Raw genomic sequence first — 16,064 nt, 5'->3', positions numbered from 1 at the left:
AATCCCTTCATCCAAATTGTTAACATACAATGTGAAGAGTAGCGGCCCCAGCACCGATCCTTACGGAACCCCTTTTAAAAAATATATACTCTTTTATTGCCATTCCACAGCAAACACATTCGCATAAAATGGGTTTCAGGTATAAAGCTATATGTATACATCATCCACTTATGTTTGTCTTAAATTGCCTCTTTTTGAAATTTGTACAAAACAAATATAGAAACAGGAACACAATAAAAACTACAAACACTTAGGGAGTGATCCTTTCTTTACCATATAATCAAAAATTTGTAAAAATGTCCGGCCTATGAGGCATTACATAGTTAACCCAATTTTCTCAGCGTGACACAAATAAATCCAGTTTAAAGTTAACATATGCCGTTATTTTCTCCATTTTATAAATGTCCATTGTTATGTCCATCCATGCATTCAGAGTTGGGCTCTCCTGAGATAAACAATTTCTTTGTCAGAGCTTTTTTACCAGCTACCATCAATATATTCAGTAAGTATTTGTCTTTTTTCCGCCAGTTTTCAGGTATGAGTCCAAAAAACATGGTCTTACTCTCCAGGGGCACATGACATCTAAAAATGTCTTGTAAGGCATCATGTAACTCTCTCCAAAAATCTTTAATGACAGGGCAATCCCAGAGAACACAGTAATGATCTGCCTTTAAATTTCCACATTTTCTCCAGCAAACTGGAGAGTACCCACCATAATTAGCTTTCTGAGAAGGCATAATAAAATACCGTATCAGACTTTTCCAACTAAACTCCCTCCAGTTTTGTGAGCTGGTACACTTCCATTGATACCTCCATATTGCTGTCCATTCTTCCTCGGATATGATTATCCCTCCTTCCTTCTCCCATTTCATTTTAATATGTAAGGTTGAGTGTGATTTAAGTTTCAGTAACCCTTTATACATACATAAAATTATTTTACTACCAGTATTTGAATTATACGCTTTCCTAAATAATCCCATCAAACCTATACTTGACTCCGTTATTTTAACATTTTTATTAACATAGTTCCGCATCTGTAAGTATCGATAGAAGTCTTGTTTTTCTAACAGGAATTTTTCTTTAAGCATTTCAAAACTTAACAATTTCATTATGTTACAAAGAGCAGTTATACATTTAACTGTCCACTCTTTAAACCTACTATCTAATTTATTAGAAGTAAAGTCTCTGTCATATGCGCACCATTTAAGGACTGTAATGTCTTCCTCTAAATTATACTCTGTTATAACTGTTTTCCATATTTTAAGAGTCAATTTTACCCAAGGATTTTCAATAGCATTTATATAGTCATGTAGGTTGCTGTCAGCTGTAATTGCTTGTACAGGAATGGCGAGTGTTCTCTCTTCAATATTTTTCCATTGAGCGTCATATGATGGGTTGTACCTGCATATCATAGGTCTTAACTGTGCTGCCTGATAATAGTCTTTGAAAGAGGGTAGACCCCCATCCCCCCATTTCTTTTATTAACTCTAAGGTTTTAAGACGGGTCCTAGGCCTTTTACCTTGCCATATATATCTTGACAATATTTTGTCCCATTCTTTAAATTGTTTTTGGTTAATCTCTCTATTGGTAGGGTCTGAAATAAATATAACAGTCTTGCCAATATGTTCGTTTTAATAGATTCAATTCTCGAGCTGAGACTTAAGAAAGGAATTAGGTTCCATCTAGCTATATCCTGCTTAATTTTTTGGTGTTTAGGTGAATAATTGCATTCTAATAATTCTGTAAGATCCCTTGGTATAATGATGCCCAAATATTTGAGATATTCTGCTTGCCATGCCAGAGGGTACCTACTTCTGATCTCCTGATGAGCTATAGTTGTATGTAAGCAGTTGGGTTTTACCTACATTAATCTTGTATCCTGATAGTTGACCATATTGTTTGAGTGATTGCATCAATTTAGGAAAAGAGTTTGTTGGTTGCCCCAAATAAATCAAAATGTCATCCGCATAACAGCCAATTTATATTCAGTCCTTCATTGTTATCTTCATTTGTCTTATATATTGAGCTAGTGGTTCCAGATATAATGCAAAGAGTAATGGTGACCACGCACATGCCTGTCTTGAACCCCTTTCCAGAGAAAAACTCTTTGATAAATATCCGTTAAAAAGCCTCCCTTACTGCCGCTCTTTGTCTTTTGCCATCCAGCCAACCTGCTATCCATGCTAGTATCTGCCCTTTGCTACCGTGGGCTATCATCTTCCTAAGCAGCCTAACATGTGGCACCTTATTAAAGGCTTTCTGAAAATGTAAGTTAACAACATCTACTGACTCTCTTTTCTCCTGCTATTTACTTCTTCAAAGAATTACAGCAAATTTGTCAAGCAAGACCTCCCCTTCACAAAGCCATGCTGACTTCGGCCTATTTTATTGTGAACTTCTAAGTACTCCGTAACCTCATCATTTATAATGGACTTTAAAATCTTACCAACCACCGAAGTTAGACTAAGGGGCCAATAGTTCCCATTATTCTGCCCTGCTCCCTTTCTGTGCAGCAGGGTAATATTGGCAATTTTCCAATCATCTGGGACCACTCCTGACTAGTGATTCCTGAAATATCACTATCAATGCCTCCACAATCTCTAAAGCCACCTCTTTCCCTAGCGTGCAGTCCATCCAGCCCAGGTGACTTATCTACCTTCAGCCCTTTCAGCTTCCCAAGCACCTTCTCCCTAGTAATAGACACTCCACTAACTTCCACCCCCTGACTCTCTTGAATTTCAGGCATGTTGCTGGTGTCTTCCACTGTGAAGACTGGTGCAAAAAAGTTATTCAACTCCTCTGCCATTTCTTTATTCCCTATTATCACTTCTCCTGCATCATTTTCCAGCGGTCCAATGTCCACTCTTGCCTCTTTCTTGCTCTTTATATAACTGAAGAAACTCTTGATCCGCTGGCTTCCCACTAATCTTTGCTAATGTTATCCACCTTCTCTTTTAGTTTTATACTGTCCTTGACTTTCCTTGTCAGCCACGGTCACCTCTTTCTCCCCCTAGAATCTTTCTTCCTCTTTGGAATGAAAAGATTCTGCATCTTCCAGGTTATTCCCAGAAGTTCCTGCCATTGCTGTTCCACCGTCATCCCTGCTAGGGTCCCATTTCCAGTCAACTTTGGCCAGCTTCTCCCTCATGCCTCTGTAGTTCCCTTTGCCCAGCTGCAATACCGATACATCGAATATCACCTTCTCCCTCTCAAATTGCAGATTAAAACGTATCATATTTTGGTTGCTACATCCTAATGGTTCCTTTACCTTAAGATCCCCTATCAAATCCGGTTCATTACATAACACTAAATCCAAAATTGCTTTATCCCTGGTAGGCTCCACTACAAGCTGCTCTCAGAATCGATCTCAGAGGCACTCTACAAATTCCCTTCCTTGGGGTCCAGTACCAACCTGATTTTCCCAGTCTGCCTGCATATTGAAATCTCCCATGACCACCGTAGCATTGCCTTTTTTATATGCCAATCTTATCTCCTGATGTAACTAGTATCCTATGTCCTGGCTACTATTTGGGGGCCTGTAAATAACTCCTATTAGGGTCTTTTTACCCTTATAATTTCTCAGCTCTATCCACCATAACTCTACATCTTCTGATTTTATGTCACCCCTCACGAAGGACTGAATTACATTCCTAACCAACAGAGCTACCCCACCCCCTCTGCCCACATTCCTGTCATTCAGATATGATGTATAACCCTGAACATTCAGCTCCCAGCTCCGATCCTCTTGCAGCCAAGTCTCTGTAATTCCCACAACATCATACCTACCAATCTCTAACTGTGCTACAAGCACATTGGTTTATACTACACACATTCAAATACACCTTTCATTCGATATTCACCTCCCTTCTCACACCGGTCTCGATTTTAACGAACCTTCCACTCGTACCGCTTCTTGAACTTTCCGTCCCATTAATTTGGTAGACTTCTGTAACATTTCCTGCATTCTCTTTCTCTTTAACTCCACCCTTACACTTCTAATTTGTTGACCCCCCCCCCCCCCCTCACTATTTAGTTTAAAGCTCTATCTACAGCCCTCGTTATACAGTTTGCCAGGAGTCTGGTTCCAGTCGGGTTCAAGTGGAGTCCATCCCGTCGGAACAGTTCCCTCCTTCCCCAACACTGATGCCAATGTCCCACAAATTCAAAACCACTTCTTCTTGACTGCATATTAACAACAAATAACTTTCTTCATGAGCAAAACATTAATTTGGGATTATTCCTAAAGCCTGGCAATGTAATCCAAACTGTTTAGGATGTAGGTGCCTTTTGTTTGCTGGAACTGAGGATAAAGCAGGTATAGATTTTAAGCACCGTAATCTTTAAACACTGTAATCTTTAAGCACCTAAAACGGTATGTGCCTTGTAAAAATATATTTCAGTACCTTGGAGTAAATGTTTGTGGCATGACATGATACATGATTTTCAAAAAGAGCTAAAATGTCATAGAAACATAGAAACATAGAAAATAGGTGCAGGAGTAGGCCATTCGGCCCTTCGAGCCTGCACCGCCATTCAATATGATCATGGCTGATCATCCAACTCAGTATCCTGTACCTGCCTTCTCTCCATACCCCCTGATCCCTTTAGCCACAAGGGCCACATCAAACTCCCTCTTAAATATAGCCAATGAACTGGCCTCAACTACCTTCTGCGGCAGAGAATTCCAGAGATTCACCACTCTCTGTGTGAAAAAAGTTTTCCTCATCTCGGTCCTAAAAGATTTTCCCCTTATCCTTAAACTGTGACCCCTTGTTCTGGACTTCCCCAACATCGGGAACAATCTTCCTGCATCTAGCCTGTCCAACCCCTTAAGAATTTTGTAAGTTTCTATAAGATCCCCCCTCAATCTTCTAAATTCTAGCGAGTACAAACCGAGTCTATCCAGTCTTTCTTCATATGAAAGTCCTGACATCCCAGGAATCAGTCTGGTCAATGATATCTGGGACAATTAATGTTTCTGATACAGTACTCTCATAAAAGAATTTGAATGGAATATGCTGGTTTACAATGTCATGGTACTATAATGCAGAAAATTGTCAGCAAAATATATAAACAATTACATATGCATTTTTCCCCATTGCTAATTAACAGTATTTAATGATAATCATTATTATTCATCAAAATGAAGTTGCCTAAAGTGACAAGAGGTATACAAAATAAAAGCAAAACATGGACTCTGTGAGCTGATCAAACTGTATTTTCTTAAACCATTGGGACTCACCAGATTCTGTCTGATTAGCCCTTTTCCCTGATTTAGACGTGCACAAACACAAAGACCATTTTCACAAATTCATTTCAAAACGGGGACAGTTCCCATCCATGTTCCTCAAAAATGTGGCAGTATTCTGCCACTGCATGAAAATTCTCTCACAAAGCTCAGGAAAAATAAATGTTGTGGATTCTGAATTTAATAGGAACCCATTAATTTCATGAACACTCAATTACAACCCTTTACATTTAAATGAATTATTTAGCATATGGTAGCACAAAAGAATAACCACAATAATTTTTTGAATAGTTCTCTGAATAAAGTGAAATAACAGAATGTTTACTTTATGCTATAAAAAATCTAATTAAAAAATTCCAGATATTGTTCAGAAAAGAATTAAACAGTGATTTTAATAATATATCCATGCATTTTAATATTTTAGCTAAATGCACTTAAAAAAAACCCCATGCTATTCAGCTACATTGTGTGTAACCTGATTGAGATAGTTTTAAACTGTCTACATTAAAGCATTAAAATTACAATATATCAGCACTGCTTACACATTTTATAAATCTATTACTTTTATTCTGTGGAAACTAATAAACATGGTGTGATATATGTAGAATTAAATCTTTTAAAATGCTTTCATAATTCTAAAATCAGAATTATTTTATGTAACTGTTCATAAATGAATTAAACAATTCTTAATTTAAAGATATCTGTTAACAGGGTAAAAGACCGATTGATGAGACTCCCTTCTACGAAGAACAATGAGCTCCACAATAACAAAAGTAAATCTTACCAAAGGACTGAATGCAGGTGTCCAGTAAGTCATCCAGGCTGGCCCCTTTAGCTAGCTGACCAAGAGACATCATCATGCTCACCCGAGTGATCGGAATAAGGTTTAAGCTTGATATATTATAGCTTTGCTGCTTCTGAGCAGTAGCAACTTCAAGATTTCTGCATTCTTGCTGGGGTTTCCTGGAAGATGAAACAGTAGCAGTTGGAGAAGTGTCAGATTGCTCAGCTGAATCTCACATCAGGCCCGAACACAAAAGATTAAAGCAAAACCCTCTGGAGCTGGGCTGTTAGGAACCATTACCCATTGGCAACTGAAGCAAATAAGACACATTGTGGAGGCTGTGTTTCATATGCAAATTAAAACACCACAAAAAAAGTTCACAACAACTTGTGAACACAGGCATGTTGTTTAAAACTAGCCAGCCACGGAATGCACAGAAGCACTGAATGACACCTACAGTGCACATGGCCATACAGCAAAATGACCTAATGTCTCCTGTGATTCGCAAAAAAAATAATTGTTTATTTTGATGTATTAAAATGTAGACATTTAGTGTAAACAGTTAATGGCATACTGGAAGTCACAATGAACATTCCATTAGCATAATTTGTTAATTTTAGCCAAAATGGGTTACCAATACTCCTGAATAAATTGCTGTTCAAACGCTGCTGGTATACAAGACGTTAACCAACATTATATTTTCCAATTATTAACAATTTTTTAAGATGCAGAATTTAAAATTGATTCTTGCCACTTTAACAATGATAAGTATTCAAGCATTTCAAGAAATACTTTTCAATCAATAACAGAGATATAAATTTTAAAAGATTGATTTTTTACTGCTCTGACAAATTGGGAACTTTCCAGTGGCTAAGATTAGGGATCTACAGATTTGGAAAAAAGCATATTCATTAGTCCTGCTTACAGCATACGTGGCCTTCTGACAGGTGCAATGTATGTAGTAACTTCTGAACTTAATTCAGGAATTGATACCTCCTATAATTATAGCCCGAGGCATAAAGATGATTATGATCAAGAAATGCAAATTTCTTGTCCAATTATCATGAACTTTTCTAGAATGTTACACATTCAGAGTGACCTATTCTTTTTTCTATATTACCTATTTAAAATATGAATATGAATATTCTAAATGGCAATTAACATTTTTTTTAAAAGCCAGAAATATCCATTGGGGCCAGGCAGCATCGGCCACTGGAGCAAGATTGGCAATGCTCTTTTATGAGTGCTGAAGAAGGGATTTAATTCTAAAACATAAAATAGTATATTTTCTTCAAGAAGGTTCCCTGAACTCCTGAATGTTTCTGGTCTTGTTACCTGGTGGTCTCGTTTACCTTTAAATGAATGCACAAATGTCTCTCATTTTCATTTTCAGACATTCCACTTGGGTTGTGCAGGTCAAAGATATGAAGCCTAGATAATGTGATTGAGCTGGGGATTACTGATGTGGCCTTTTGTAATTCTTAGCTGAAAAACCATGGTCTTCTGCAATCTTCAAGGGCAGCAGTAAAGTCTATTATGCATATCATTTATGTTGAAGCCTTGATTGTCAAACGCTGGTTGAATATTTTATTGGAGATGTTCCAACTGCCTTGGCCACATCCACAACACTGACCACCTATTTGTCAAACTCACACCATTCCTTAACCAAATAGACACTTTCTGACTATCAAATGGTTGAATATACCATCTCCATTTAAATGAACGTGTTCAGAGAAAATAAAAATAAAATGCTTTTTCTAATTGACACAAGAATTTTGCTCCGACATTGCCAGAAGCAGCATCCTGGAGAGTATTGTTAAATTCCTGGAAACCCAGAATATTGCTGTAGGATTCGTGAATCTCATTGAACATAGAACCATGATACGAGACGGCACAGAAAGAATTGTCTGTTGTCCTCAGTACAGTTTGGAAAAAAAGTAAAACATTCTCGCAGCAGTATAACCAAGATTTTACATTTCTACGAGATCTATGTTTTACGCTGGTGAATCCCAGCTGAAGTGTTCTGATGAATGACTTAAAAAAGATTAACCATTTATTTCTCCGTTGATGCAACTTGACCTTCAAGATATTTAGATAATTTGTTACATTTGAGACATCCAGCACCTGCAGTACTTTGAAGTGCCTCATCCTTTTTTTGTGGTGTTGATTGAACACCAGGTCCAATGAATGAATAAGTCTATTGGCCAAGTATGTTCATATACAAGGAATTTGCCTTGGTTCTCCACTCGCAAGTGACAACATGACATATAGTGACAATTAAGAATGACATATAAAACATTAAACATTAATAATAAAACATTATCGATTACTACTCATGGAAAAAAAACTGTTTTTATGTCTGGCTGTGGCAGCTTTGATAGTCCCGAGTCGCCTTCCAGAGATAAGTGATTCAAAGAGTTTGTGGCCAGGGTGAGAAGGAGATGATGGTTGCAGCCAACAACCTTCTCAGCTGTCGTGCTTAGTGGCTGAACCAAACCAGACCATGATAGAGAAGGAGAGGACAGACTCTACGATGGCCGTATAGAATTGGACCATCATTGCCTGTGACAGATTGTGTTTTCTCTGCTGCCGCAGGAAGTACATCCTCTGTTGGGCCTTTTGGACTGTGGAGTTGATGATGGCCCCCCATTTAAGGTCCTTGCAGATGACGGTTCCCAGGAACTAAAAAGACTCCACAGATGTGACTGTGGTGTTGTTGATAGCAAGTGGGGTGAGGGGAGGGGGAGCTCTCCTAAAGTCCACAATCAATTCCACTGTCTTAAGAGCATTGAGCTCCAGGTTGTTGTGATGGCACCAGGACGCCAGCTGTGTCATGTCCTGTATGTAGGCAGATTCCTCCCCATCCTGCGTCAGTCCAATCAGGGTTGTGTTATCCGCAATCTTGAGAAGCTTGACAGAGAAGTCTGTGGAGGTGCAGTCATTGGTGTAGAGAGAGTAGAGGAGAGGGGAGAGTATACAGCGTTGCGGTGCTCCTATGCTGAGGGTCTGCGGGTCCGAGATGTGCTTTAAACCTTTCCCAGCCTCACATGCTGCTTCCTGTATGTCAGGAAGCTGGTGATCCACCGACAGAGGGGTGACATTGATCATTGAACATTATGTTATGTTTACAAGTGCTGACTACCTAATTGTTGTGCTGAAGTGAATGGGTAGAGGAGATGGGAGTAACAGGAGGAAATGAAATGTAAATACATGGAATAAAGGAAGAAAAAAAGTATATTAAGTGATTGATTGACAGATTATGTGCTCTGTAATTTACCCTGGATGTGTCTGTTTATTTATTCCTTGAAATTTGTGTAAATTGTCCTTACACTCCAAAGGGAACCAAACCATGGTATTTGATTGATCAACATTATTAAATTATGACTTACTTCATAAGATTTTAAAGGACGCCATTGCACGGAACACATAGCAGTCAAAGTTCATTGTAATTTGCTCTCTGTAATTTACCCAAGAAATGAAGGTAATATTACTAGCGAGGTACAACAAAATATTGAACAATTATCTGGAAATCAGGTGCCGAAAACTGTGAACTGTGTTAGCCTTGTTTAAAAGAACTATTTTTGATAGAATGTGGAAACAAATGATAATAAAAATCATGTTTTTTTTTTAATTCTCTTGCTTCATTTCAAATCTCTCCATGCCTTCAATATCCTCACCTCCATAAGTTTATTCAACCCCCACGATCTCAGTAGGTAAGCATCCTTTAGTTCTGGCCTCTTGATCAACTCAGATAATGTATTAGAAATTGATTAAGGAATGGGAAACAGGTGATCATTATGGGGTCAAATCAGAGTTAGGGGCACCTCAGAGATTACTGTTGGAACCATTGTTGTTTCTAATGTATACAAATTCAAAAACAATGAAAAGCAATCATATTTATGTGGATGTCATAATGGAGGCAGCAACATTGAATAAAGCCGCTCAGAAAATACAAATAAAGTAGCCAAGGTATCGGAAGCATGAATAATGCTAGACAAAATGATTGTAAATAAAGGTAAAGTGCTACACACAGAAATGAAAAGTAAATGATACCACAAACACTGCAAATTAAATAGTGAGTAAAAAAAAGGACTGGCTCAAGATGGAGACAAACATTTTCGAACAAGTAGCAGAAAATCACTGTGCACAATACATGAGTGATGTGTGGAATATACCTACTACCTTTAGTAGTAAACACAATAGGTCTAGAATCATTTAAAAACAATTGAAAAATGTAGTGGCGCAAGAATCATTCTGGATGGATGAATCAAAATGGACAAGTCATTCGTTCAAGATGGAACTGCAGATGCTGGAAAATCGAAGGTAGACAAAACTGCTGGAGAAACTCAGCGGATGAGGCAGCATCTATGGAGCGAAGGAAATAGGCAACGTCTGAAGAAGGGTTTTGGCCCGAAACGTTGCCTATTTCCTTCGCTCCATTGATGCTGCCTCACCTGCTGAGTTTCTCCAGCACTTTTGTATACCTTGGACAAGTCATTCCCTCATTCATAATTATCTTACATACAAAAAAAATTACAGGTAAGTCACTATTTCATCTGATTAAAGCATTTGCATTCCTGGAATAGATAAAAAATACAAGTATTGCATCTTCTGAGCTTGCTTAGGAGGATACTGTTGGAAAATGAGCAAACTTTGGTGGAGATTGAGGAGATGGCCACTGGTGCAGAGGAAAACATTTCCATTGAAAGGAGAGGAATGATATCATGCTGCAATAATATCTAAAACGATCCATTGAATATGGAAAAAGCAGGGTGGAAGGCAAGAACATGTGGGGAAATGAGAATTGCTGGCAAGTCTGATGTGAAAGATGGTATTTCAGAATATGCACATCAGAAATAGAGAATATAGAAGAATGCATCAATATCCTTACGAGGGTGGGAGGAAGAGCAATCAAAGCAGGTGTGGGAGTTGGCAATCCTGAAGTGAATACTGATTGCTAGACTATTGTCAGAAATAGAGATAGAGAAGTCCTGAAGGGAAAAAAGAATTGGAGATGGACCTTGTAACCGAGGGTATAATTTGCTTGCTGACTTGACAATAGGAAAAGGTATCAAACCATTCATAAATGTCCCATAAGAGGCGAGGGACGGTACTCAATTAGGATTGAAACTAAAAGAAAAAAAATTGCCATAAAAGAGGAACCTTAAGTGGGGGACTGCTTCAGCCATTCTCGTAGGTGATTGAGATTAGATTTGAACACCCATATGAAAGTGAGATATTTAGAACAAAATTAAACTGATGAAGTGAAACTGTAGCAAAAAACAAAGTGCTGGAGGAACTCCAAGTCAGGCAACACCTGTGGACGGGAATGGATAGATGACGTTTTGAGTCAGGACATTTTATCAGTCTTAAAAGGGTCCTGACCCAAAATGTCATCTATCTAGTCCCCTTCAGAGATGCTACTAGACCTGCAGCCTTTTTGCTTTTTGATCGAGATTTCAGTCCCTTATGTACCCAAGTCTGCAATTGAGTCTAGGCTGGTTCAGAACACAGGATACAAGCTTGCTTGTGGTAGAAGCATGCAAAGCAATCAAGAAGAAATTAGCAGAAACCCGCTGACGAAAACAATTGCCTTTCTTCAAGGCCAGTATGCCTGGAAACAAAAAGAGAAACTGCTGAAAAAGACACCAGGTCATACAGGAAAATCTGAAAAAGATGCAGGGTGACCATTTCAGGACAATGGCTTCAGAAAGGAAAAAAAGAATAATTAAAGAAATTTTAGATTGAAAGAGGGGAGTGGAAGAAAGCAACTGAGACAGCAAAAGCCCGCCTGATCATCTATCTTTATTACATTCTATCCCAATCATAACACAGTGTCCAGTTTAATTTTTAATTGAGTTTAATGGAATTATGAGTAATTAATTTTACCCGGAGTCCATCCACAGGTGTGCCACTCTGATGAGCTAATTGTTAATTTTGTAATGCAATTTTGAAATGGTATTTTCAAATCTTACAGTAGATTATTGCTGCTTTTACATTGCTATAACTTTTGCCAACATTACATGTGCTTCTATGTAAAGCTCTGGTGAAAATAGTATCATTAAAAAAAGTGTTTTTACATGGTTGTAGTACAGTTGGCTGCATGCTTTTCTCAGTTTTCTTGTTTTTCTAAACAAATTGACCTCAATAAAGTTCAAGCCACAATTTTTTTAAACCTTCCAAACTATCATCAGGTTGCATTGCTGACCTGTGTATATGTAAATTATTAGTTTTGTTAATAAGATCACATTTAAATTGTGTTTCCTTTTTATGCTTTTACTTCAATGAGATACAAAAATATTTATCTTTCCTCCGAGCATATGCATTACATTTATCCTATTCATAAGGGGAAATGTATAACGTTTATCCATATTAAAATCTAAATATTATCTCAATTGTTAATTTAATTAAACCATCCAATTCTTTGAATGTAATATTTTAAGTGTTACTAACATAGCTGTACAAGTATCATCCTCCAGTTCTTTTTTTAGATAGTGTGAACAACATTGGCAAGAAGACACCTTGTCAAAATTGAAGTAGTCACTGTTCCCAACAGCAAAGATTTTCCACTGATCAAAAATTATGCAGTTACGCCTACCATAAAATAGCTACTTACTCTCGTCAGTTTCAACCTGGTCACTCCCAATGTTTAAAGGAAGTCTTGAAATGTCATTAAGATAAGCACAAGAGGAATCCCTTTTTACCTTGATCACCAGAAAATACCACTGGGGGAGGGGGAGGGGGAGGGGGAGGGAGAGGGGGACAAATACTGATCCCAAATGATAAATGTGTACATATTGAAGGCCCAGTTCAGACTTCTTGCATCTTACTTATAGATAACTGTGCTATTTTTGACGTGGTAACTAAACAAAATTTTGCCCATTGGTAAAATTAAACCTGATTTTAAGATGGTACGAAATTCCAAGGAACCATCAGAAGCACCATCGTTACCAGAAAAAAGTGAAACTGCTCAGCAAGTAATTTAGAAATAAAGATTGAACTCTGATTATAACATTAAAATAATTGCTCTAATATGCTCACCAAATAATGTCAAATCAAATAATAGCTCCTAATATTGAGACTCACCAAAATTAAACTTTGAATTTTAAGATATAGAGTTGCTGTACAATATGTAAAATGGATTAAAACAGTAGGTTTTGATAGCGAAATTACAAAGCAGCCAGCTGTATAAAATCAGTGTGACGGCATGGTGGCATATCGGTAGAGCTACTGTTTTATAGCGCCAGAGAACCGGGTTCAATCCTGACTACCAGTGCTTGGCTGCATGGAGTTTGTACATTCTACCCGTGACCTGCATGGGTTTTCCACGAGACCTTCAGTTTCCTCCTACACTCTAAAGACGTGCAGGTTTGTAGGTTAATTGGCTTGGTATTAATGTGAAATTGTCCCTAATGTGTGTAGGGTAGTGTTAATATGCGGGAATTGCTGGTCAGTGCGGACTCGAGCCGAAGAGCATGTTTCCGCGCTGAATCTCTAAACTAAACTAAAAAAGTAGGGTTGTTTCTTTTGTTTAGTTTAGTTTAGAGATGCAGTGTGGCCCACTGAGTCCATGCCGACCAACGATCACACGCACACTAGTTCTATGATATCCCACTTTCACATCCTGCACACTAGGGACAATTTACAAAAGCCAATTAACCTACAAATCTGCACTTTTTGGAATATGGGATGAAACAAGAGCATCTAGAGAAAACACACACGGTCACAGCGCAAATGTACAAACTCTATACAGACGGCACCCATTGTCATGATCATGCCCGGGTCTCTTATGCTGTAAGGCAGCACTTCTACCGCTGTGGCACTGTGCTGCCCTTTTAGTTATTACTGTAGTTCAATGTAAGAGACTGAATTTATATGGTTGAGATAGCTTTGAAAAATATAGGTAGCATAATGGTCATGTTATTTAATTAATAATCCAGGAGATTCGGTTATAGATTCCACAAAGGCTGTTGGGAACTTTAATTTGGTTAATTAATTAATTCTACACTAAAAAACTAGACTTAGAGACAGAACTGTAATGTCTAAAATCATCTTGTTCATTTGTAGAGAAGGAAATCTGGCCCTATTCACAGCAAAGTCGCTGCCTTTCAACTATAAGAGGCATATATCTGTTTTTATACTTATTTCATGCTGATGAAGAATCACCTGCAACTGTTGCTTTTCCCACTCCCACAATGTTCCTCTGGTGTCTCTCAATAATTTGTACACCTTCCAATATCCTTGCAACCCCTTCTATTTTTTTTCAATGTGCTGACCTATGCCAACATTGTCCGAAAGTGTGGCATAATTTTCCAGTGAACAATGATGCTACAAATTATTTCCAATGATATATAAAGAAGATCACAATAATTACAGTTAATCAACACAGGAATCCATTCCCAAATACTGATTGCAAAGGTCTTGGAAATGGTAAGAGACTCAACGAAAAGTGTGCACAATCTTGTCGTTATAGTTGGTCTTTTAAAGAGCTTCAGACCACATTTCCACATCCATTTCCATCATGACCACCTATTTCCTCTGGAATATTACATGAAACTGTCTTTAATCAACTTGTCCGCAGTTAAAACTATTATTCATGCTTTTTTAATTACTAAATTTGACGATTTTAATTTACTCCTAACCCACCATCTTCATTATTTTAGACTTATCCAAAATATTGCTGTCAGTGTACAGTAGTCAATAGTGACTTCAATGACCCATTTGCATTAACCTCATTTAATTATCTCCTCAACCCCATCAATTTGATTCCACACTCACCTACACACCGGGAGCAATTTACAGCAACCAATTTATCTTCTGATCTGCGCATCTTTGGGATGTGGTAGGAAACCTGAGCACCCGGAGGGAAAGTTGCAAACTCCACATATAGCCAGAGCTGTAAGGCAGGACCTTTGCTAGCAATGCCACGGCAGCGTCTTATACTTTGCATAATTCATATTTTACAATTGTAAAACATCAAGATTTCAGAACTTACTTGTTCAGAAATCTAATGGATAATTGTACAATGGGATCCTAGAGCCATATATTGTAAATAAAACTTGATCAAACTAAATGGGGGAACAGACACAAGGAGCAGATTAGTCTACTCCTGCTCCTTGATGCAAACGGTGACAAGCTGCCATTAATATTCTAAAGATAAGATCCATGATAAAATATTCTTATAGAATCTCTATAAAAAGTTCTGATTGAAACCTCTACACTGCAGTAGGATTATGCTTGTCAAAATCAAAATGATTCACATTAAATGCTAAGAAAAATAACTAAAGAGCAACATTATAAAAAGGAATTGCTGAGACACAAAGTACAAGCAAACAGGCACTCACTGAGTTTCTTTGATTCCCACTAATGTTCGTATATAATCCGATGGCTGACATGTTGCATTTTGTCGGTATCTCATTGCTCGTACAGTGGCATAAACAATAAAATGACCGTGTTCATCTCATGCTTCTTGTGCAACAACCAATCTCTCTCGCACAACTGCTGTTAGAAGTAGCTTCTAAAGGAAATGCTTTTGTTTACGAGTGCTGTATATTTCCGACATATGAATTAAGATCTTATCATCCAGCAAGGAGGAGGTAGCTTTTGGTCTGAAGGGGATAAACATTTACCAGTGCATGCTACATCTGTTATGTTCTCACCTTAATATGCAAATAGGCTCATTTTAAGAAAACATACCTTATACATGCCTTAACAAGCAGAGGTAATTATATACTGAGGTTACTAACACATGACGTGGTAGCAATTATAATATCCAATAAACTTCAACATCACTAAAATCATTATTTTCTGAATGTTACTTTTTCATAAACATTGTCAGATTTTAATAAATGTAACCAATGATAGAGGCACAACAGTATTTAGTAACCGTAGGAAGTAAGTTTAGTGACTTTAATAGAAACTATGTCAGGCCTGAAGATAGCTGATGAAATTGCAAATATTTTTTAAATTATTACCAATTAACCTTCAGTATATCTGAAGGCTACAACTTTGATGGTACAGTGGCACAGCAG

The 16,064-nt window shown here is 37.7% G+C and overlaps 1 protein-coding gene across 1 annotated transcript in view; it reads right to left on the bottom strand.

Annotated features, from left to right (window-relative positions):
- The window catches only part of rasgrp1 (RAS guanyl releasing protein 1), a 101,842-nt gene extending 86,350 nt beyond the window's left edge, over positions 1-15,492 (bottom strand). Inside the window, exons 1-2 of the mRNA XM_033026944.1 lie at positions 15,378-15,492; positions 6,034-6,212 (exon numbers count right to left, since the gene is read on the bottom strand). Coding sequence (XP_032882835.1) covers positions 6,034-6,212; positions 15,378-15,451 — 253 coding nt within the window. The 5' untranslated portion in view covers positions 15,452-15,492. The remainder of the gene's footprint in view (positions 1-6,033; positions 6,213-15,377) is intronic.
- Between the last annotated feature and the right edge of the window lie 572 nt (positions 15,493-16,064).

This window comes from Amblyraja radiata, chromosome 9 (assembly GCF_010909765.2).
Source record: "Amblyraja radiata isolate CabotCenter1 chromosome 9, sAmbRad1.1.pri, whole genome shotgun sequence".
Lineage (NCBI taxonomy): Eukaryota > Metazoa > Chordata > Chondrichthyes > Rajiformes > Rajidae > Amblyraja > Amblyraja radiata.
The sequence above is the reverse complement of the archived record's forward strand: the minus strand, read 5'-3'. Positions and strand labels throughout refer to the sequence as shown.